At 45.0% G+C, this 24,324-nt stretch overlaps 1 protein-coding gene across 1 annotated transcript in view; it reads right to left on the bottom strand.

Annotated features, from left to right (window-relative positions):
• galntl6 (polypeptide N-acetylgalactosaminyltransferase like 6) overlaps positions 1 to 24,324 on the bottom strand; it is a 255,083-nt gene that overhangs the window by 172,362 nt on the left and 58,397 nt on the right. Inside the window, exons 3-4 of the mRNA XM_082163243.1 lie at positions 19,827 to 19,935; positions 6,565 to 6,703 (exon numbers count right to left, since the gene is read on the bottom strand). Coding sequence (XP_082019369.1) covers positions 6,565 to 6,703; positions 19,827 to 19,935 — 248 coding nt within the window. The remainder of the gene's footprint in view (positions 1 to 6,564; positions 6,704 to 19,826; positions 19,936 to 24,324) is intronic.

Below are 24,324 nucleotides of genomic sequence, written 5' to 3' on the forward strand. Positions count from 1 at the left end.
CTTTTCGACTGAGCCAAAATGAGCCAGTCATCTATAAGATACGGACCCCCTGAAGTCTCAATGGAGCAAGGGCCGTGTCCATACATTTAGTGAAGGTGCGAGGGGATAAGGCTAGGCCGACTGGAAGAGTCCAGAACTGATGCGCTTTTCCCCCCAAAAGCGGATCTCGGAAACTTCCTGTGATAGGGTTAGAAGGGAAAGAGGAGTTAAGGAGCTTGTGGATCTATCAAGACAGACCAGTCCTCGGAGCTGGTCTGACTGACAGTCGGTAACTTGAATCTGAACCCCCTCGGAGGTTGATCCAGTACCATGAGATCCAAAATAAGGCCTAACTCCCCCCCTCATAGGAACTATGAAGTGCCAGCTGTAGAACCCAGGCTCCCGTAACCATTTTTTCTCTTTTTCTTTTAGGAAGAGCCCACTTTGAGGTTTCCTGTGTTAAGAGGGACTAGACTTCCTGTTCCAAGAACCGACCCTGCTCGGGGCTGGCCGACATGTGAACCACCCTTAGTAGATAATATTTGTATATTAGCTCCACTGTAAGCAGGACCCCCTAGGATATATTTTGAAGACCCCTCGGGGTGTCTAAATATGCCATTATGGGGACCAGTCCCCCGAGACTGGCCTCGGCTATAAATTTCCAAATGGCTTCGGTGACCTGAAGCAGCTAACTGGCAGGAACTAACCGAAATATGCTCTCTACAGACCTCCTGAGAGGCGGCGAACTCGACAGGGCCGCAACGTCATCGGGCAGATACTGCGATTTGTGTTCGCTGGAAGCCGATGTGTCCCGAAGCGCCATCGGCGGCAGGAAGCAAACATCGATTTCCTAAGGGCTGCATAAGGGGGCGAGACTCCTGTACTCGCTCTCCTGGGGGAATGCCCATAAGGGTCTGCGTGTTACGACAAGACCTCTTAGTTGAAGCCATCTTAGCCCGAGAGACAGTCCTCAGACCTGTCTTCGGTATGGAGTGCTTCGTGCGAGAATGTTTCTTCTGGCCCCAAGCCTTATACGGGGGGGCACGAGAGGAAACCTTCTCAAAATATGAGGAGCTGGCGGCTGTCCCATGAGGCTGCCCCCTGGCAGCAACCCCATGAGACCTGGACTGACAACTGGGGATAGCTGATTGTCGCTCTGCCTCCTGAAGCCTCTCGACAACGGATCTTGCCGCGTCGCCAAAGAGGCCGGAAGGTGAAAGGGGAGCATCGAGAAGGAAAGCCCTGTCTTTCTCCCCGATCCACAAGCGATTAAGCCATAAATGTCTCTCTGAGACGACTAGTGCTGCCAGACCTCCCAGTTATCATCCACCTGCTTGAGGAGGTCAGCCAGATATGCCTGTAATAACCCCATTGTGTGTGGGCATGCACCGGCTCGACCCACCGCCATATATGCTTTCCCTAACAAATTCGATGTACGAGATTTGGAGGGAAGTATCTGAGCTATCAGGGGTGACGCAATGTCGGGGAGAAAATATTTCGCAAAATATTCCTCAACCCGAGCCGTCACCTCATAACCATTTTCATTAGATTCCCTAATGGATGAGTAAATATATACATGGGGGGGAAATAATTGAGATGAAAATGGATTTTTCCACGATCTCGATACCTCAGTATGGAGATCAGTGAAAAAAGGGAAGGCTCTGACACGAAGATTGTGACTGGGTCTGCAGGAAGCGCTCATTCATTTTATTTTTCTTAGTCGCTTCCTGCTTATTATATGGCCATTTAACATTTAATTTAACCACTGCCCAGATTACAACCTCCAGCAACTCCTCACTAACGGGAATATGGGGTGGCGAATCCCCATATCCACGTGATTCAGTGTTGATAAATAATATCTAACTCCTCGGAGCCAGATAAATCAAACGCTGTGTCTTTAACACGGTCGGAAGAAGCCGCAGCGCGGGCTTCCGAACCGTGCGCGAGACCAGTGGAGCTGGTTAATAAACACTGAGAAAGGGTCGCAACCGTCTCAGTATTATATGCCAGCCCCACGTGCGAATCCCATGCATACATGTAGCGTGCTGCCTCAACAGACGCGGGACCTGATGCACTGGAAACGCGAGCCTGATCTATTTGATCGAATCAAACGCTCTGTCTTTAACACGGTCGGAAGAAGCCGCAGCGCGGGCTTCCGAACCGTGCGCGAGACCAGTGGAGCTGGTTAATAAACACTGAGAAAGGGTCGCAACCGTCTCAGTATCATATGCCAGCCCCACGTGCGAATCCTATGCATACAAGCGGCGCGCTGCCTCAACAGACGCGGGACCTGATGCACTGGAAACGCGAGCCTGATCTAATTGATCGAACAAGCTCAAACGGGAGCGGAGCTTTTTCATTGAAAACAGTTTGCACAGACAGCGCCCTCGAGCACCGCCCGTGCATGCTCCACTCCCAGACAAACTACACAAAGCGAGTGTGTGTCACCCTCGCTTAAATAACGTGGGCAAGGGGACGCACACTGCCTGAATAGCTTCTCTTTTATTCACCATAAATAATACTCTTTTCACGGGACAGACAACACCAAATAGAACAGACAAGATGACATAGAGCGCTTGCTGAAGACCAGAAGCTAACATTTCCTGGTTCCTGTGACCCTTTTGTAGCTTCCGGATCACCGTCACATGCGACGTCACGGGTGACGTTGCACCAATCAAGATTGGAATAGTTCCATAGTTGACTTCAGACGCTTCATGCCGAAGGCATTCCCCAAAGTATCGAGTATCGATGCAGCGGGAGTTCCCTTTACGAAAGGGAACTAGTGTTCCTCAATTTTAAAGAACCCCTTATGCCCAAAAAGGTTCTATATAAGGAGGTATGTCTTGAATGTTTGCATAATAGTTTTTATGTTTTACGGGTTATTACAATTTTTTTCTAATGATAAAGTATGTTTGCGACCTGTTTAATTCATAAAATTGACTTAAAAATTAAAATTTGTTAAAACAATTTTATTTATAACTAAATCTATAAAATTCATTCATTCTAATAGGCTGATTTAGTGCTAAAGAAAAAAGTATATTATTACCAAATGTTGAAAATGTTTTATGACCATAATTTTATTCTCAACCATATATAATTGTGACATCCGCCAGCTGGAGTGCCCATAATCTGCACCAGAGGGCACTCCTCTCGACTCCTGGGCTATCACATGAACTTCAATTCCCATAACCCATTGCCTGGACTCATTATGTTGTGATTAGGTTCAGTTTAGGGATGTCCCGATCCGATCCACGGCATCGGTATCGTGCCGATACTGGCCCAAAACGCTAGATCGGATATCGGAGGGGAGAAAAAAAATTATCCGATACCTATGATCCGATACTTATTAGGGGTGGAACGGTACATGTATTCGTACTGAACGTACGTTCGGTGCATGGATTTACACAGAGAATACACGGTATAAAAATTAATAAAACTCGCGTGCACATTAATGAATGTAATACGGAACTAACGTTACTGTTAGATACGCGCAGAGACATATGTGGGTTCTTTAGAGACACCTAATCTGTAGTCCCGCCTTAGCTCTGAACGCGCGTCTATATCGCTTCAAATGCTCGCTTTATCATTATACGCGCAAGGCGCGTCCTATTCGCTTTGGACGCGCGAATGGATTCAAACTGTTCAAGCATCGAATTTGACGCTCTATTCGCGTTTGGTGTGAACGCAGCAAAATGAACAGGCTGCGATGTCAAGATTGCAATTGCTGGAATGTGTGTGTGTGTGTGTCAGAGAGAGAGAGGCACGGGCGCGATCGAACAGTGGAAACATAAAAACATACTCCGTCATTTTCATACAGGACATCATTAAAAAAAAAGTGTTTAGCCTACTTATATTTGTGTAAAACACAACATTGTGCTTTTGTCAAACTGTAAACTCTTGTCAAACTGTAACTGCCACCCAACCAAAATCTCACACACATACACACACGCTGCTTAAAAGCAAAAATGATCTCATCTTTTGGACATTCATCATATTGCATTGGTTTTCATATCTTGTCCTAAAACAGAGCACTAATCTGTTTATTTTTTATTTACACATTCTACATTGATTAAAAAAGAAAATCAGATGTTTTTTTAAAAGTAGTATTATTTTATACAGAAATAAATTATTTATAATTCAGATGGGAATAAAGTTAAAGTTAATAAAAATTTTAAGGAAGCAAATATATTGATCTGAAATATAGCAAATACATTTTAAATTCATTCAGGTTACCAAACATATCTCAAGGTCTTTTGAATAAAGGGTGGCAGTCTTTCATTATCAACTGTTGTTGTGGACTATATACTGGAGAAGTATTTGTTCTCCATTTGAGTGAGATGTTCTTATGTGGCTAATTGAGCAAAGTGCTTCCATATATTTTATTAGTAGTAGTATTAGTTCAAGAATAAAATAAAAATATCGGATTGATATCGGTATCGGCAAATAACCAAAGCTGCGGCATCGGTATCGTATCGGAAGTGAAAAAGTGGTATCGGGACATCCCTAGTTCAGTTATGGCATAAGCTTGTTATTAGCTAGTTAAGCCCTGCCTATTTAAGCAATGTGTTTTCACTCTTTCATTGCAAAGTCTTGTTAGTGTTGCCATTTGATTTCTGAGCACTCTTTCTGATTTTCACATGTAATGGTTTTCACTTTCTGCCTGGATGTTCCTGTTTGCCTGTGTTTTCTGGCTGGTTATTGTTTGGATAGTTTGCTCCATGGTTTTGACCCTTTGCCTATATTTTTAAAGGGTAACTAAACCCCTGGTCAGAGCCTGACTCCACCCACTGTCAATATTTGAAAAATGCTAGAAAAGTGGGCAGACCCCAGCGGAGATAGGGAGGACGAACCGTGAGCAGGGGGGCGTGCACCTGAGACCTGCTGTCAGACTCTAAAATGGAGTTTGCTCACAGGGTCGCAAGACGACGTAAAGTACATGCATCTGATGAGTTTTATCAGAGCCCGTCATTCTCTGGTTTTATCAAGTTGATGTCAATAGCGCGCGCTCTCTATATAGGCATATTCATATTTTCCGCTATGTGAAAAAATCCAGCAAAATGCGCCGACGCGTTTGTCGACCCAGAGGATTAACTTTAGCCTAACCATAAATTGTGATTAAAATATATGATCACTCACATCAAGACGCCGCTGCGGTGGTGGAGTCCATGCAGGAGCGTTTGTCACTGCGTCGCTTTTCAGCGCGAGCTGTGTGGAGAAGCCCATTTCCACCTCTATTGCGTTGGAGAAGCAATCCCGCGAAAATGCAGGTTTCACACTCACGGTCTTCCAGGCCAAGTGCATGCAAACACTGGCGCCTATTTTCCAAGTCTGCTGGAAAGTTATGGAGTCCAGCAGTGCTGTTCCTTGCAACCAGCAACACTACACCTACGTACCCTCCTGACCACTGTACACAAATAAATCTACGCTAGCTCATACCAAGGGCGTGGTGAGCTCGTACCAGGGGCGTGGTAGAGCTGGAACCTGCTTATGTCACCTGCCACCTTTTACGTCACTTGCCACCGCAACATCCAATAGGAAAATTCAACTGCAGTAGCCACCGTTCAACCTTAAGAGGGCAGCACTCAGAGACGTTTTTACACCATATATGTGACCCTGGATCACAAAACCAGTCTTAAGTCGCACGGGTATATTTGTGGCAATAGCCAACAAAACATTGTATGGGTCAAAATTATCGATTTTTCTTTTATGCCAAAAATCATCAGGATATTAAGTAAAGATCATGATCCATGAAGATATTTTGTAAATTTCCCACCTTAAATATATAAAAAATGTATTTTTGTGAGTGGATGCAGCACAATCGCCTATAGAAATGGACAACTTTAAAGGCGATTTTCTCAATTTTTCTGCACCCTCAGTTTCCAGATTTTCAAATAGTTGTATCTCGGCCAAATATTGTCATATCCTAACATACCTAATATCAATGGAAAGATTATGTATTCAGCTTTCAGATGATGTATAAATCTCAATTAAAAAAATACTTTTTGTGGTTTTGTGATTTTGTGGTCCAGGGTCACATATTGTAAAATTAAAACACTTTATACCCAAATGTCAAAAAAGTTACTCGAATCAATGAACAGCACTAATAAAGCCTCATTCTTACAGATCATTAAATAAAAAAAGTTGGTTTAGGGTTTAGTTACCCTTTAACTTGATTGTGGATTACCCTAATAAAGCTGCATGTGGATCCTCAACTGTGTCAGAGCAGTTTGTGACAATAATTGACAGGGACTACTGATGGTCAAAGATGCTTGAGGTAAAATCAAAACTTTATGCTCCCAATTTTATAAATAAATGAGCTAAAAACCTTATGGTTATGCCTGCTCTTCCTTGTTGTTATGCAATTTTACAGCAAAAGGTACACTAACGAAAAATATATAAGCCTTGAAATCATTAAATGAATCAATCCTAATTAAATTAATTCCTCATTTAGGACAAAATCATTAATTAAACACATTGCATAAGTATGGCCTGCCATGGATCGTTAAAACACTGATGTCTAGCTCAAGCTGTGCATCTCTGGAGGCTGGTTACTGTGAACATGCTGTGAGAATCAGCTATACTTACTTTGGATGTCTGATGTCAGGAAGGGAGCGGTCCAGAGCAATGTTGTTGCTGACGTAGATGTTGAAGCCGTTCTCTTTGTATACTGAGTCATCACACTCGTCCTCTATGAGTGGGTATGGTTTCCCATGCTCCCCTTTTCCTGAAACAGATGCAGTCTGACATAAGCAACCATGCTGAACACAGCCAGGACGCTGGCAAGGTGAGCATGTGTGTACTAACAATGGCACATAACACCACTCCAAAGATAGAAAGTACCACTGTGAGAACTGACAGTTTATTTTATATTATTATTATTATTATTTGAATACTGAACAGCTGAAGCAGCTTAACCAATAAGCCTGGACTATTGCTGAATGCTGACCAGACATACTCTAGTATGAAGGCTTAACTGAGTTGCTGGCTCTGCAGTGTACATTCTGGTCCCAGCCACTTTCCACTGTGTCTGCCTGTCACAGTTGATGGAAACCCTACTTATCATTAAAGTATATATTCAATTAAATATTCAAATAAAAAGTGCTCTTTTCCATACAACAAAAGTGTATATAAACTACAGCCATAAATTAGTTTTTATAACTTGCAGTCTTGACCAAATGGATGAATCAGCTACTTTTATAAGTAAGAAGAGCAGAATCTTTAGAACTGTGATGAGGTAAAAAAAAAAAAGTATGTGTATATATATATACAGAGTACATTCAAATTGTTCAAATTGTCATTCAAATGAACTGAGAATTCAAATTGTCATTGATCTTTTGACAGTTAAGAATTAGTTATACTATAAAAATAAGTAAGTAAGTAAGTTTCAAAACTTCCTTGTTTTTCCAAAAATTGCTTTTATTGAAACCAAGGCCAGAAAACAACAGGATCTCAAAAGTGCAGACTTGTGACGTCGCAGGGTAGCGAAAGACACAGGATCAATACCATTACCTCCCAAAGGATCCTTTTGCTAGGAAAAGTGTGTTTTTTTTTGTTTTTTTTTACAATGTGAATGTATTGTTGGTATTCTGTACATTTCACTGTGGGTTATTTGGTAATTCAGTCAAAGTTTCGATGCAGGCTTTGGAAACAGACTTTTACGATATGGCCAGCAACGCCACAAACATGTAAGTAACCATATTTATTCCAATGCCTGATCTGTGATCAGTGATTTATGATGTGTAATCAAGTTCAGACAGATACTCTTTCTCTCAAAATCGTTCAATACTGTTTATGCATCAGTAAATCAAGCCAGTGACTAAAAGATCAACTTCACATCGTTTATCTTAGTAGGATGAAAATAATCTTATTTAAACTGTGATTAAAATATAAACAGAAAGTGATCAAAGAACGTCTCGGTTACGTATGTACCTGTCTACGTAAGCACGGAGGGCACATACTGGACAGAGCAGTGCCAAGGCTGGGTCTGCCTCCTCCGAGGGCAGCGCTTGCAGGTTCACCACCTGATCCCTGAAAGGAGTGGTGGGAACCTTGGGCACATATCCAGGCCGGGGTCTCAAGATCAGGTGAGAGTTAGTTAGTTAGTTCGAAGAACCAAGTCCGGGTGGGGGAAACGCATACTTGCGGAGGCCCCGCAACCAGCTGTGTGCTAGTGCATCCGAGCCCAGGGTCCCCTCGGTCAGGGAATAAAACCAGTGGCAGTGGGAAGTGTCTGGGGAGGCAAACAGATCAACCTGTGCGTCGCCGAACTGTTCCCAAATCAGCTGAACTGTCTAGTGATGGATTCTCCATTCCCAAGGGGATGGCGCAAGTCGTGAGAGCTCGTCAGCTGCACGATTCAGCTCTCCCGGAATGTAAATGGCTCAAAGTGACCTCAGATGCTTCTGACTCCATAAGGAGATGGCGGGGCGAGTTGCGACATACGGCTGGAGTGCAGATCACCTTGTTGGTTGATGTACGCTACTGTCGCAATGCTGTCTGAATGGACTAGTACGTGTTGGTCCTTGAGCAACGTTCGAAAACGGTGCAGAGCCAAACGTACTGCCAGCAACTCGAGACAATTGACATGTCAAAGGCGCTGGGGTCCTGTCCAGGAGCCCGCGGCAGCATGTCCATTGCACATGGCACCCCAGCCCGTGGCAGAGGCATCTGTTGAGACAACAACATGCCTGGAAACTCATTTTAAGGACACTCCGGCCATTAGAAAGGAGAGGTTTGACCACGGGGTGCAGCTGCCGCTGCAGATGCCATATGCCACAGAAGCCTCTGAAATAACTTGCCCTCGAATTGACTCAGGCAATTCAGCAGTGACTGCGCGCACTCGCTCATAAGCTGCGCGTACATGGCGACCGAGTCAATTTCCATACCGAGAAAAGAGATCCTCTGCACGGGGGAGAGTTTGCTCTTTTCCTAGTTGACCCGAAGGCCCAGACAGGCGAGATGCTGGAGCACCAGGTCCCTGTGTTCGCAAACCTGCTCTCAAGAGTGAGCTAGAATCGGCCAGTCATCGAGATAGTTCAGGAAGCAAACCCTGTGTTGCCGGAGTGGCACAAGGGCTGCCTCGACGACTTTCGTGAAGACGCAAGGAGACAGAACTAGCCCGAATGGAAGTACCATGTACTGGTATGCCTACCCCTCGAAAGCAAACCGAAGAAAGGTCTGTGTCGAGGAAGAATGGAGACATGAAAGTACGCGTCCTTCAGGTCGATCGCTGCAAACCAATCCAATGGACGAACACATTCGAAAATGCGTTTGGATGTCAACATCTTGAATGGAAGCCTGTGTAGGGTTCGGTTCAAGATGCGTAGGTCCAGGATTGGCCGTAACCCACCGCTCTTCTTGGGTACAATGAAGTAGGGGCTGTAGAAGCCGGACTTCATTTCAGCTGGAGGGACGGCTCGACCGCATTCTTCGCCAGTAGGGTGACGACCTTCGCACACATGACAGGGGCATTGCCACCCACCATGGCATAGCGGACTCCCCAGAAGCGGGGAGGAGACCGCGTGAACTGAATCGCATAGCCGAGCCTGATAGCTCTCGCGAGCCAATGGGACAGATTGGGAAGCTGTAGCCAGGCTCCCAAAAACTGTACCAGTAGGGTCATGTGAATCACAGACGTACCCACGATGGGGCAGCAAGGCGGAACAACCGGCCCAGACATGGGAGGCGTAGCGTCCCGGTGTGGGGGCGTGGTCAAGTTCCACGTCCTGACAGAGGAAGCCAGGGAAGGATGAGCATTCCACGGCGGCCTACTCTGACAGGGATCTGGCGACAGAGGGGTACGAGAGTGGCGAGGCATAGCGTCGCACATTGCCATCCGCTACCTCTTGGGGCTCGGAGGAAGGGGAGTCAGTTCTTTCTTTAACAATTTTAGGGTGCCACCGGCCGTTATGCCAGCAGCGGGGGAAGGAGAACAAAATATTCTCCCCCGCCCTCCACCGGGAGAAGGAGTGGTCCTGCTGGCGACTCCTGAGAAGAACTGCGCCCTTGTTCCGAGCTGCCCGTCTCAGGAGCGCCGCTTAGCCTGGCGTTTAGCAGGCTTAGGGGCGGAGATGGGCTGTACCGCCTTCCTGCGACCACCTCCTTGCTTGAGCAGGAGGGGCGGGAGTCACAGGAGGGCAGCCTCGGCGGGAAGCAGGCTGAGGGGGCTGCACCGACGGCAGGGTGGAGGCAGCAGCTGGCCATCGAGACAGGATGTGCTTTATGGCCTCAGTCTGCTTCTGGGCGGCCGAGAACTGTTGGGCGAAGTCCTCGGCCGCACCGCCGTAGAGCCCAGGCTGGGATATGGGGGGAGTTGAGAAAACGAGTTCTCTCAGCCTCCCGCATATCGGCCAGGTTGAACCAAAGATGTTGTTTCTGGACCTCACAGGTGGACATCACCTGACCCAGGGATCGCACAGTGACCTTCGTCGCCCGTAGAGCGAGGTCGGTGGCAGTGCCCAGCTCTTGCATGAGCCCCGGGTCAGCTCTTCCCTCGTGCATGTCCCTGAGCACCTTCTCCTGATGGACTTGAAGGATGGCCATGGCATACAGAGCGGAGGCGGCCAGCCCCGCAGCTCTATAGGCTTTGGCCACTAGAGTGGACGAAAACCTACAGGCCTTGGAGGGATGCTTTGGGTCACCACGCCAGGTGCTCTGGGGACACAATTGCATCGTCACAGCGTGCTCCACTGGTGTACCCGTTGGCCGCCGCGCCATTGAGGGAAGAGAAGGCGGAGGACGCCACCGGGCCACGGGAAGTCAACAGGGACTTCCACGACCTGGTGACCTCCAGAAGCACTTCGACTCTACCTCCACGGAGGTCATTGAGTCTTGATCTCAACACGCGATGGGCATGTTTCCGCAATGAGAACATGACTCATCCACGAGCGCTGCCTGAGCGTGGTTAAAGCCCAAACAAGCTAGGCAGCGCTCATGACGTCAGGCAGATGGACCATGCGCCCACATCCAGAAACACACGGGCGAGACATCTTTAAAAAGACGTGCCTGTGCAGCTCTTTTAGAAAAGAAAAGCTCTCTCAGCAGTGCCGAGGCACCCAGGGGAGAACACGAGGTGTGTGCAAAGTCACTGCACAGAGGAGCAGCAGGACCGTGAACCTGCTGAAACGCGCCGTCACACCAACACCGCTGAAGAGAGATGCTCATTGCTTTTGAAGACGAAGAGAAGCACATAACACTTTGTTTCTCCGAAGCAGAAACATGATTGCACTCGTGGCTCCTTTTATACCCATGTGGTGGGGCGGAGTTCGCAATGCAAATTCTGCAGACCCATGGTATTTTCATTCATGGCTCGTTTTCGAAGCTTTATCAACTCGAAGATGATAGGGCTCTCAGGCGAAACCCCCATTTCGTCATTCACTGACGTAACTCGTAGTTACTGAACGAAAGGGACCGCTCTCTTTCCAATCTCCCAAGCTGTCAATCACACAGTGCGAGTTTATCTGGACACTTGCCAAAACTCGTTCTGAAATCAATGATGCTGTTACACTGCACAACAAAGCTCTTACTGTATTTACATTGTGTTTGCATTGTTATTTGGTGAAAGCAGTCGTGAGAGGTGATAATTTTTTTCCATGTAGAACACACACACACACGCCTACACACACACACACACACACACACACACACACACACACACACACACACACACATTTAATCCCATTTGTTTTAATACATTAGTAGCTTACATTTTACAAACTGTGTGTGTGTGTGTGTGTGTGTGTGTGTGTGTGTGTGTGTGTGTGTGTGTGTGTGTGTGTGTGTGTGTGTGTGTGTGTGTGTGTGTGTGTGTGTAGGCGTGTGTGTGTGTTCTACATGGAAAAAAAATATCACCTGAGTTTTGTCATAAGGGTGAGTAGATGGGAGTTTTCATTTTGTGCAAGTTATCCTTTTAAAGTGCTAAAAACAAGTCTGAAGTTTTGAGATGACATGCATCCTTTGATGAAACATGAAAAAAGCACTGCAGTAACAATGTAGCACTTTTTCATCAGAAATGATTCTACTTTGAATGGTTTTCTTATGCCCTGAGTAAGTAATTGACTGAACAGTGCCACTAATATGACCCTGAGAACAGCTGCTTGCCTGAATCATTAACCAACACTTTATCATCTCCCGAATGTTTAAATGCCAAATTAATACTGACATCTAGCATCGCCCAAACAGCTTTCAAACATCTAAGTACCCACCTTCATATGCAACACGGAAGTAAGCTATTTTCTGTGAATGTGTGACTTCTGATTCATTAGGCACTATAGGTCAATAACTAGAAGAATAACATACCAGTGTGTTTATAATTATGACAATACATTAAAATAATATGGAAAGAAGTACTAGTTTGCAATATCAAGTAGTATAACTAGCTGTTCGGTACAGCTAAAAATAACTGGAAGGAGACGACACTGGTGACCAGACATATTCAATGTAAAAATGGCCGTGTCCGCTTTTATGTAAAAAATAAGTTGGATAGACATACTTAAAAATAAATAAATAAATAAAAACATAAATAAATAAAAACATTAAAAAAACATAGCATTCAGGCTTTTTTATTTGTTATCAGTGTAAGCACCAATTGATTGAAAAAAAATTTACAGACTGTTTCCCTTGTATGGAAGCTTGTTTCCGCCATGGAATAAAAAAAAAAGACTTTTTTATCTCACAATTCTGACTTTTTTTTCTGTCAGAATTGTGAGATGTAAATCACAATTGTGAGAGAAAAAATGCAGAATTGTGAGATAAAAGTCGCAATTATCTTTTATTTTATTTTAATTCCGTGGCAGAAAAAAGCTTCCACCTTTACTATATTCTTCCAGAATAAAATATGGTCCAACTAATCAAGAGAATGCTATTCCAAAATGTTTATCAACATGGTTATGTAGTTTTTACTTTACTTAAACCAATTAAAGGACCCTTTGACAAACTAATATTCCATAACTAAGCCAAACGGTTTTACAACAGAGTGCTGATAGCAATATTCTCTCATCTACCAGCACGGGAGATTTGAAACTGATTAAAATGTTAATTATGACCGCCGCTAGCGTAGCTAGCAAAAGCGGTCATATAGGGATTGTCAAAGTTTTTTTTTTTTTTGTCATCTACTGAATTTTTCGTCAACGATACCAGGGACACCGAAACACGGGGAACATGAAATTTGGTGGGCATGTAGCCCCACTAGACTTTTACGGAAAAATTTCGTTTGGTCCCGCGCTGGGCCCCCCCAAACCCCAAAAATTCAGTTTTTCCTAAATAACTACCTGAACCGTGGCACCGAGGATGAAGACATTTTTATGGTATGTTGGTCTTAAGGGCCCACATCAACCTAGCCCATAATCACTCATTTGTGATTTGCGCCCCTCCCATAAAAAAATGCAATATTATTCTACTTTAATCGCCCCTAGCCTCAGTTGAGATGTTCAGAACTGCACCATATTTCATGTGTATGATTAACTTGACATCCTCTGGGGGTATGCTAAGTTTCGTAGAATTTCACACACACACACACATACACACACACACAGACAGACATGCACATACTACTACTTTTTTTAGGTATATACATAAACACGCAATACAGCCAAATTGCTCCACTTCATTCATTTTTGTGGAAAGCCAGTGCAGGCCTGAGCGGCGGTCATATTTTGTACCGCCATGCGGTACATCTAGTTACTTCTCATGCTGCAGCTTTAACCAAACTTCATAACTGAAAATAGGATATTTATACAGAGGGTATAGGTTTTTCCAACATTCCACCTTTGACTTTATCTATGGAATCTATGGAACACGTGATGGAAATCTATGGAACACGTGATGCGCATGTGCACGACGTCAGTGTTTGCGCAGAGGTTGCGTAGGTTTGCGCAGAGATAACTCAACTGATAATCGTTTGCACCTTGGAACCTATTTCCGGGAGTGCGTTCTCGAGCCACCTGGCACTATTTTTGTGCGGATAGGCAGCCGGAGCGTGTTGAGGGTTTTCTATTAGAACAGGGTCGAGTTAGCGGTCTAAGTTAACTAACGATCTTCGCAACGGAAGTGAATCAATCAATCAAAACTAACTTTAGCTGGACAATTACTTTATCCTAGAGCTGCTGTAAAGCCAAAACAATCTCTTTTACTGTAATTTTATACTGTAAATGTCCTATTATCACTGTAAAGCTGCTTTGAAACAATTCATATTGTTAAAAGCGCTATATATATGAAGGTGACTTGACTTGAATTGATTTTCATAGTCCTATGGGGAATGTTTTCATGACAGTCTGAAGTCAAAACCAAACCACCATCCTATCAGTGTAATTAATGCATTCCAAAGGATCTTTTGTCAGATATCTTGCTGAGAACAGAAAATTCAATGCAAGACATCCTCTTTGATGTGCGCTAAGTAGAAAGTATAGAACGTTTCCAAAACAAAACAACTTTGCCTTTTTTTCAAATGCATCTAGATATTTTCATATTTTGATGTCACTTGACAAATAAAAATAATCAAAGGCACACACAAACTCAATGGCACAAATGGTATGCATCTATAATATTATTATTTACAAAAAAAAACATGTCATTTTAACAGAATTAGAGAAAACTCAACACTATTTAATGACTATTAATTAAAGTGAGAACTATAAGAATGGTAAATACAAAGTTTTGAAATTATGTTATTATTAACACATACTTTCTCACATGCTTTTGCCAGCTCTTGGACTCATTGAGAGAATAATCCAACAAAACTGTCAACAATTGTCTGTCTGTGTCAGTATGTATGTATGCATACATACATGTCTTTTTAAACATACTGTTGTGGTCAGAATTATTTGCAGCCCTGATAATATGATCAAAGATGTCTGTAAAAAAAAAAATCCATTGTTTATCCTTTTGATCTTTCATTCAAAAAGTTCGCAGGAATCGAACCTTTTATTGAAGTAAAACAATTGTAAGTGGTGGGAAACTCACATTATGAAATACATGTTTTCCTCCAATGCATGCTGGCCACAATTATTGGGGCTCACAGATTTCAGGTTTTGAGTATCTCTTGCTCGTAGGCGGCTGACGAGAGTGAGCTGCTGGAGGATGAAGCGATCTCTCTCGCGGCATCCGATTCAAGGAGCCAAGACGAGCAGGATGTGGCTTTTAAGATCGACAAGATTTCTGATGTTCCTGCCCTGCATATGACGAGCTGTTGGACGTTATGTCTCACGCTACGGAGAGATTAGATCTGTCCTTGGAAGCGCGAGAGGTGCAAGTCCTTGGTGAACGCTTCCTGATGGGACATAACCCACCAGTTCGTATGACTCTTCCCTTTCTCCCAGATCTTCACACTGAGGTGCGGAGATCTTGGGGAAAGCCATATTCTGCAAGCATCCATCATTCACATGTAAACTATACTGATGTGGAGGTGATGCAGGAATATGGGTATGTGTCAATGCCTCCAGTTGAACCTTCTTGGTAAGATGTATTGGGTGTCGGACGTAGGTAGGCCTCCTCTCACATTAAGAGTCGTCATATTGAGGCCTTCATCCTCAGAGCTCGACCAGGCAGCCAGGCTCTGCTAGGATAGTAACTGCCAGTTATAGGCTCTCTGTAAACCTCCTTGCAATATGTCCTGAGTGTGGGGCGTGGTTAGGTCTCTTCTCGATTTAGAGAGTCATCATGCTGAGACCTCCAGTCCTAGAGCTTGGCCAGCCTGTTTGCTAAGTCGTCAGACTCTCTGTGAGCCTCCTTGTCTACTGCGAGTGTTGTTAGGCCTTATTGAGGCCTCCGCTCCCCAGAGCTCTGCTAGGATAGCCATTTGTGAGTTGTAGGGCCTCTTTGAGCCTCGTTACACGGTATCCTGAATGTAGGGTGTTGTTAGATCTCCTCTTGTTTTGAGAGTTGTCATGCTGAGACCGCCGCTCCTAGAGCTCAGCTATGTTTGCTAAGTTGTTAGGCTCTCTGTGAGCCATCTTGGCCAGTGTGAGCATTGTTAGGCCTCCACTCGCTAGAGAGAGCTATCTTTTTTGAGACCTCCACTCCACTAGGATAGCAATTGCGAGTGGTAGGCTCTTTGTGAGCCTCCTTGCAAGATGTACTGAGCGTGGGGCGTTGTTAGGTCTCTTCTTGTTTTAAAGACTCATCATGCTGAGGCCCCCACTCCTAAAGCTAGGCTAGGTGGAAGGGTAGTAAACTACATTGAAGGAGCTCTTCTAAGCTTTTTACTGCCTTTGGTTAGAGTTGCTAGGCCTCTTGTTTTCACTCTGTCTGATGGAAGTTCTGAGTGTTAGGCTCTCTGTGAGCGTCCTTTATTGCTGGCCTGAATATGAACGTAGTTAGGCTTCCTCTCTTTAGAGTCACCCTGTTGAGGCCTCTCTTCTTGAGAAGCTCCAGTCTATGATTATCCTGCTGGTGTGCACCATAGGGAGTCCTTCGACTTAGCTAAGCTTCAGATACCTGTCATGCTGAAGGCATTCCCCCATAGCGACCCCTAGGGGACGCAGCGTCTCATTCCCTATTCTCAGGGAACCATGGTTACATGCCTAACCTGAGACGTTATTTCATAATGTGATTTACCCCCCATTTTCAATTATTTTACACAAAATGTTAGTTTTTTTGCAATTTTTTTTAAATGAAGGATCAAAAGGATAAACAATGCAGATTTATTTTTAAAGACATCTTTGATCATATTTACCAGGGGCGCAAATAATTCTGACCACAACTGTGTGTGTGTGAGTGTATGTGCGCGCACGTGTGTGCGTGCGTGCATACGTGTATGTGTGTATTACATATATAAACTTTACATGTGTAAACTTTCATTTAATGTACCCCTTAGTGCATTTCAGCACAAAGTCATCTCGCTGTGACGTGCATAATTACAATAACCTCACACCCACTCCTCTGGCATTTTCTGGCATGAAACAGAGTTAAACAGAACATTTAAATCATAATGCAAAATTACAGATTTTAATACTCCTACGCACAAGCTCTCAGTGTGTACACGTGTTTTGCCTCTTAAAATCGTTGTACAACAGCTCCACGCAGAGTTTATTATTGTTATCAGAACTTTTGGGGCAAACCTTCAGCATTGTGAGTTTGATCACTGACAGGCAGTGTGCATAACAGGAGCAAAAAAAAAAAAAAAAAAATATATATATATATATATATATATATATATATAAATATAAATATATATATATATATATATATATATATATATATATATATATATATATATATATATATATTCAGCTAGTGTAATTGCACAACCAGCATTATATCTGATAAATACTTTTTCTGCATTGGATTAGCTAGACCTCTGTTCTGTGTCTACTCGCAAATTTCATAATGAGATGTATATAACAATTTTAAACACCAGGATCTTCACACTTGCATATTATTGAATGTCACTGTCATTGTGATTTGTCTGTTAGATGTAAATGTCCCTGCATGCTTATTTGAAGATAAGTAAATCCTAGCAATTGCTTCTTCAAAGTGTAAAATAATTTAGCGCACTTATAATATTTATATTTGACTCAGCATTTCGAATTGTTATGGCAAAGCGACTGGGTCAGAGTATCTCTGAAATGGCAAGGCTTGTGGGTTGTACCCGGTCAGCAGTGGTGAAAATTTACCAACAGTGGTCCGAGAAGGGACAAACCACAAACTGGCGACAGAGTGTTGTGCGCCCAAGACTTATCAATGCATGAGGGCAATGAAGGCTATCCCATCTGGTCCGAACCAACAGAAGGTCTACTGTGGTACAATTCACACAAAATGTTAATGATATGGGAATGTGTCACAACACATTGTGCATCGCCTGTGTATGGGGCTTACTAGCCACCGACCAATCAGAGTGCCTATGATTACCCCTGTCTACCGTTGAAAGCACCAATGGGCACACGAGCGTAGGAACTGGACCTTGGAGCAGTGGAAGAAGTTTGTCTGGTCCGATGAGTCCCGATTTGTTTTACATCACGTGGACAGCTGTGTATGTGTGCACCTTTTACCTGGGGAAGCGATGGCACCAGGATGCACTGTGGGACAACAACAATCCGGTGGAGGGAGTGTGATGCTGTTCTGAGGGAATGTTCTGCTGGGACACCCTGGGTCCGGCCATTCATGTGGACGTAAATTTGACATGCGCCACATACCTAAACATTCTTGCAGACCAGGTACACCCTTGGTGTTCCTTGGTGGAATTGGCCTCTTTCAGCAGGATAATGCACACTGCCACACTGCACAAATTGTTCAGGAATGGTTTGAGGAACACAATGAAGAGCTCAAGGTGTTGCCCTGGCCTCTGAATTACCCAGATCTAAATCTAGTTGAGCATCTGTGGGATGTGCTGGACCAACAAGTTAGATCCACGGCAGCTCCACCTTGCAATCTATGTGTAATTTATGTTTCAGCAATAATCTAAATAAATAAATAAATAAAGTTTGGAGTGGACAGCTTTAATACTCAGATCCTCACCGATACTTGCATTGTAATTTGTTGGCCATGTCCAAATTGATCTGGGGAGATCCATTACTCTTCTCTTGCATTCATGTACTACCATCTCCAATTAACTAGATTCATGAAAAATTTGCGGATGGCTTTTTATAATAGAGGCTGCTATCATAAGCTTTGTCACAACAGATGGTGTGCACTGAAAGCCCTCTGACAGAATAGTGCAGCATACTCTAACGTGAAGGGTCAACACAGAACAGTTGGGCCGAGTGGGCCATATGCAGAAGGACATGGTCCTGCCTACAGGCGCCAGAAAAGCCATCCTCCCTCTAATCTGACAAATCTCCCTGCCTAATACAGTGAGTTCTTTTTTTATTCCAAAGGGCTATAAAACCTCTTTCCTCTTTCTGGGGACCTCTTTTTATACATATTAATCTGCAGCCAAATAACTTTAACCTGAAGGACACAATTATTTGATTTCCTGAGCACTTGCATTTAGAATTGGGGATTTAAGAGTATTTTTAATTGTCTGCAGTTGAAAACTATTTCTAATGTAAAAGAACTGCAATGTCAAAATGCATTCACCCAAAAGGAAATGTAGGCACTTAAGAGGCATTTAAAAAAAAGAGGGTATGTAAGGAGCAAAAGCAACACGATAACATCTATATGGTGACTATCCAGGTGGATGCTGCACATTGGTGGTGGTTGAGGAGATTCCCCCTTCCATATGCGAAGCACTTTGAGTACCCAGAAAAGTGCTAAATAAATGTAACAAATTATAATTATAATTATATTCAAATGTAATTCATGTGAATTTTATCAGATTGCTACATCACATTCAAACATGGACACATATGCATATGAGTCTGGTGTTACTGCAGGCACAATAGCAACTATCCATGTCAGTTATTGACTGATTTGTAGTCGAAACTGTAAACAAGTCTAAGAATTGGGCAAATTGTGCTTAGCCAAAAACCGTATCCTATCGAGTACCTTGGGTCATCCTTGAAAATGACTAACATTTAATCACTGGATAAAATAAACACCAAAGTAAGCACCTTGACAGCCATTTATATCCTTAACTGCCGAGGACATAATGCAGCTAAAATTTAACACAGCAAAAAGACACCCTTACATTATTAACCAGCCGTAAATTCAGATGGATCAATAAAGTCTCTTTAGCCACAGGGGCAACTAGTTGATTTACAGAGACAGCTTGGCAGGGAGTCTAAAATAATGTCTTACCCTAAATGAAAGCCATAAAGAAAACGTCATCATCATCAAATCATCCCTCTTTAGTCCGGTTGATGTCCTTTATGCTGTAATAATGTGAGGTTTGCATATGCTTTGAAAGGAACAAGTATCAATCATAAGAAAAAAAAGGTCTAATCTGAAATATTCAGTGGATTTAGCGTGCATACCAACACGTTGTTCGTCTTTCCTGATGCTTTCGTTGTCATGCCAGTCTCGTCTTCTCAAACCGTCTGTCCAGGTATAAATGTGACCATCATTTAAGCCCAGTGGGAAGCCCTGTGGAGAAATAAAAAGTGAAATTTTTAAGTGAAATATAATGATATTCAGATAAAATTAGAATTTTTGGGGGGGGAAACTTCCACACAGAATGCATCTCAAAAGATGCGGTTAAATCAAGTTACAGTAGATCTCAAATACGTAAAAAAAAAAAATTACAAAAAATGTCTCGGTTACTAATGTAACCCTCGTTCCCTGAAGGAGGGAATGAGAGACATTCATTGGGAATTGGGATCACTTCAGGGAACCCAATCATCTTCGAGTGTCTACAGAACGAGCCAATGAACGTTGGCGTGCGTGAATCGTGTCACGTGCCCCGCCCCGCACCGCAGTGTGGGTATAAACAGGAAGCGGGCGCACACACACATTGTTTTTCGCTGAGGAGCCGAGATCGTGACGGCCGTACATCGATGGTCAGCAACAGTGGGGATGGGACATAACGTCTCCCTTTCCCTCCTACATTAGTAACCGAGAGGTTCCCTATCAGTCGCTCACGTTCAACGTTACGTCTATGTGATGACGTAATTGGGATCCCTATGGAAAACGCCACGGTTGCTGCCACATCCAGCCCCCTACGCAAGACTCTCAGAACCCCAACTGACTGGGGCTGAAGGCCTGCGTAGAAGGAGTTAAAACTGCTGTTTCGTTATACCCCACACAGTGGAACTCTTGGATAACACGTCCCGTCCAGGGACAGAACATGGAGTTTCTAGAGGTCTGGACGTGGGTGCCATAGGGTGCCCAATCTCTGAGAGAGCAGGTCCTCTCTCAGAGGAATGGGCCAGGGAGGGGCTGTCGCGAGAAGCACTAGTTCCAGTGACCAGGTGTGGTTGGGCCAATACCGCGCAACAAGCAAGATCTTCTCCTTGTCCTCCCTGACTTTGCACAACGTCTGTGCAAGAAGGCTCACTGGGGGAAACGCATACTTGCGTAGGTCAAGTCCCGTGTGCCAGTGCGTCCGTGCCGAGGGTGCCCTCGGTCAGGGAGAAGAATAACTGGCAGTGGGACGTGTCCGGGGCAGCAAACAGATCTACCGGCTCGATTGCGTCCTTCACCAGTAGGACTCTATGATCTCTGCCCTGAGACTGGGGGGCGCCGGGTGAACTGAATCGCATAGCCGAGTCTGATGGTATGGATGAGCCTGCGAGACGGGCTGGGAACACTAGCCAGGCTCCCAGACACCGTGCAAATGGGACCAACGGCACCACAGATGTACCCGCGGTGGGGCAGCGCGGCAGAATGCAGGGACCCGACTCGGACGGCATAGCGGCCCGAAGTGGAGTCTGAGAGTGTGGTGCAACACGTACCTGCTTCCGTCGAAGGGCAGAGTGAGTTTGCGGAGGCCTCTTGAGTGCCACTGCAGCTCTCTGGAGATGAAAGAGGGGCTTGAGGGTGACAAGGTATAGCGTCGTCGACTGCCAAGTGCACCCTCTTGGGACCCAGAGGTTTCAGAAACTGCTCTTTTATTGAAATTGTGGGACAATTGCAGAACAAAAAGAAAAGGAAACAAAATATTCTCCGCCCGGCCCTCCACCGGGGAAGGAGCAGCGCGTTCACCATCTCCTGAAGAGCAGTCTGATCCACCTCTGGGTCGCCCGTCTCAGAGTTGTTTGCACCTCCACTTGCCAGCCTGGACAGGCAGGGCTGACTTCCTGTGGCTTGCTCCACGCTGAGGCCTGGGTGATGGCTGCTGCTGTGGCTTAGCGGGAGCGGGGGATGCCGCAGGAGGCTCGGTGACGAGCAGACGGAGAGTCTGTGGCCGGCAGACGGCCGGAGGCAGCAGCGGTCCGCTGGGGCAGGATGTGCCGGAGAGCCTCCGTCTGCTTCTGGGCGGCCAAGAACTGCTGGGCAAATCTCTCGACCGCATCGCCGAATAACCCAACCTGGGAAAGAGGGGCATCCAGGAACAGATATTTATCGGTGTCCCTCATATCCGCCAGGTTGAGCCAAAGGTGGCGTTCCTGGACCACCAAGGTTGACATCGCCTGACCGACGGAACGTGCAGTTTCTTTTCGTTCTTTTCGTTCACTGCTAATGCAGTGGGGAATGGTTTTGATGAAAGCTCTGAGAGAAGGATTCAGGATGCCATGCTTCAAACATACATCCAGAATAAGTCTACATGCCTTTTAGTGCTTTGTATTTGCACAAGATTCACCATGGAAATGCTTCAGGTGAGCAAATTGAAAATGACAGAGGCTATTCACTGAAAATTAATCCAGTGAAAACGACACTGTAAGCCTTCGTAAGACCGGACGAAAACTTACAAGCCTTGGAAGGGAGGCGTGGATTACTCTGCCAGGAGGAAGCGGATGCTAGACACAGTTGCATCGCAACGGCACACTCCACCGGCGGAACATCCACATACCCCTTAGCTGCTTCGCCATCGAGGGTGGTGAGGAGGGAGGAGCCACTAGGACGGCTTCTGGCACTATACGGACCCGTCCACGCCCTAGTGAGCTCCTCATGCACCTCCGGAAAGAATGGTACCGGGGCGGCACGCTGAGAACGAGCAAGGCCTGCCCCGAGAAACCAATCGTCCAACCGAGAAGGTTCGGGACATGGTGGAGGGTTCCACGCAAGCCCGACCTTCTCGGCGGCCCGGGAAAGCATAGCCGCCCATTCTGGATCGGACTCGGGCAATGCAACCTATCCACAAAGGGGGTAATGCAGCCGAATCTCCTCATCTCCAGAGGACTGAAGTTCCCCCTCCGATGCTGCAATCGACATCTGGTCGTCAGGTGGAGCTCTAAAGGACACAACTTGTCGTCCATGAGAAGGACCAGCACGCTCCTTTGGAGGCTCCAACGGCGGCAGCGTTTGTGAGGCGTGAAGGACCCACGGAGATTGCCTTGGCGGGGAAGCCCTCACGGTAATCCTCAGATCACCCTGGCTAACCGCCGAAGTAGGCCTATTCTGAGGTCCAGAATAGGCACTAGATCGGGGCATAGGCGAGGGGACTGCACCTCCCTTGAGGTAAGAGAGTCTCGGTCTCAACGCTGCCATAGTCATATTACTGCAATGGGAACATTAACTATTCACAAAGGCTGCCTCAGCGTGCTGAATGCCCAAACACGAGAGGCAGCTATTGTGGCCGTCTGCTGGTGCCAGGGAACGACTGCATCCAGAAACGTGTTGCTCTTTTATTAGAAGAAAGTACTCTTTTAATATCTTCCAGCAGTGCTGAGGCACCCAGGGAATGGCCGCGATGCACAGCAGAGTGATCTGCTATGCACTCTCAGGGAACACCCACCGAAACTGACACAGAAATGTGCAGTTTGTTTGAGCTGTAATTCAGCCCGCAGCCACTCGCTGAACGCGCCGTCACACCAACACTGCAGGGAGAGGAGAACAAAGAGATCTTCAACATGCAGAGTCTTGTTGCTGGAGACAAACAGGAAGCTCGGCTTCGAAGTGAAAGACAATGCTCCCTGAAGTGATTCCAATTACGTCATCACGTCGACGTAATGTCGAACGTGAGCGACTTATAGGGAACAACAATAACAACATCATTATGAGAGGTAATATAACACCTCAAATTTAAACATCTTCATGAACTCTCCGAGGAAGCTTACTGTATGCATGCCTAAATTGTCCTACAGTATAATGCAATGATAAAAATTTCAATCGTAGCTGTTGTTTGAACACACATTCAATTGGCTGAAATCACTGTAGCCAGCAACTTAAAAAAAAACAGAAAGCTTTCCAATCTGATCCATTAACATTACCCAGAACATTTCAGCCAAAGGTAAAATTCTCCTTTAGATACTCCTTTAGAACCCATAATCTTTTTAGTAAACGCGCACGTGAGTATTTGCCTTCCTGGTCGGACATCAGTCTGGGATTTTTCAAACCCCGGGAAAGCAGAATTGGTGGCAACCATCAATTCCATCATGCCAGAACAGCATGTCACATTTTGGTGAATTTTTCTAATTTGGGAATGAAAAAGCATCTCAAAATGATCATGCAGAATGGTAAGAGGTGTGCAGTGGACAGCGCCTGTTTAAGTGCAGCTATGTGCTCCTCTGTGTTTCTGACGCCTCTTCTATTTGCGCAATGGGCATTTGCAGGATGTAAAAAGTGGAGCTCTAGAAGGTCTAAGAGGCCCCATTTGATCTACAATTTATCCATTCTCACAGATAGACCCCTGATAACAGCTCTTTTCACTGGCGGTGGGTGCTAATGCAGTGGGGAATGGTTTTGATGAAAGCTCTGAGAGAAGGATTCAGGATGCCATGCTTCAAACATACATCCAGAATAAGTCTACATGCCTTTTAGTGCTTTGTATTTGCGCAAGCTTCACCATAGAAATGCTTCAGGTGAGCAAATTGAAAATGACAGAGGCTATTCACTGAAAATTAATCCAGTGAAAAAGACACAGAGATTTTTAGG

Source organism: Leuciscus leuciscus (assembly GCF_965113295.1).
Source record: "Leuciscus leuciscus genome assembly, chromosome: 3".
NCBI lineage: Eukaryota > Metazoa > Chordata > Actinopteri > Cypriniformes > Leuciscidae > Leuciscus > Leuciscus leuciscus.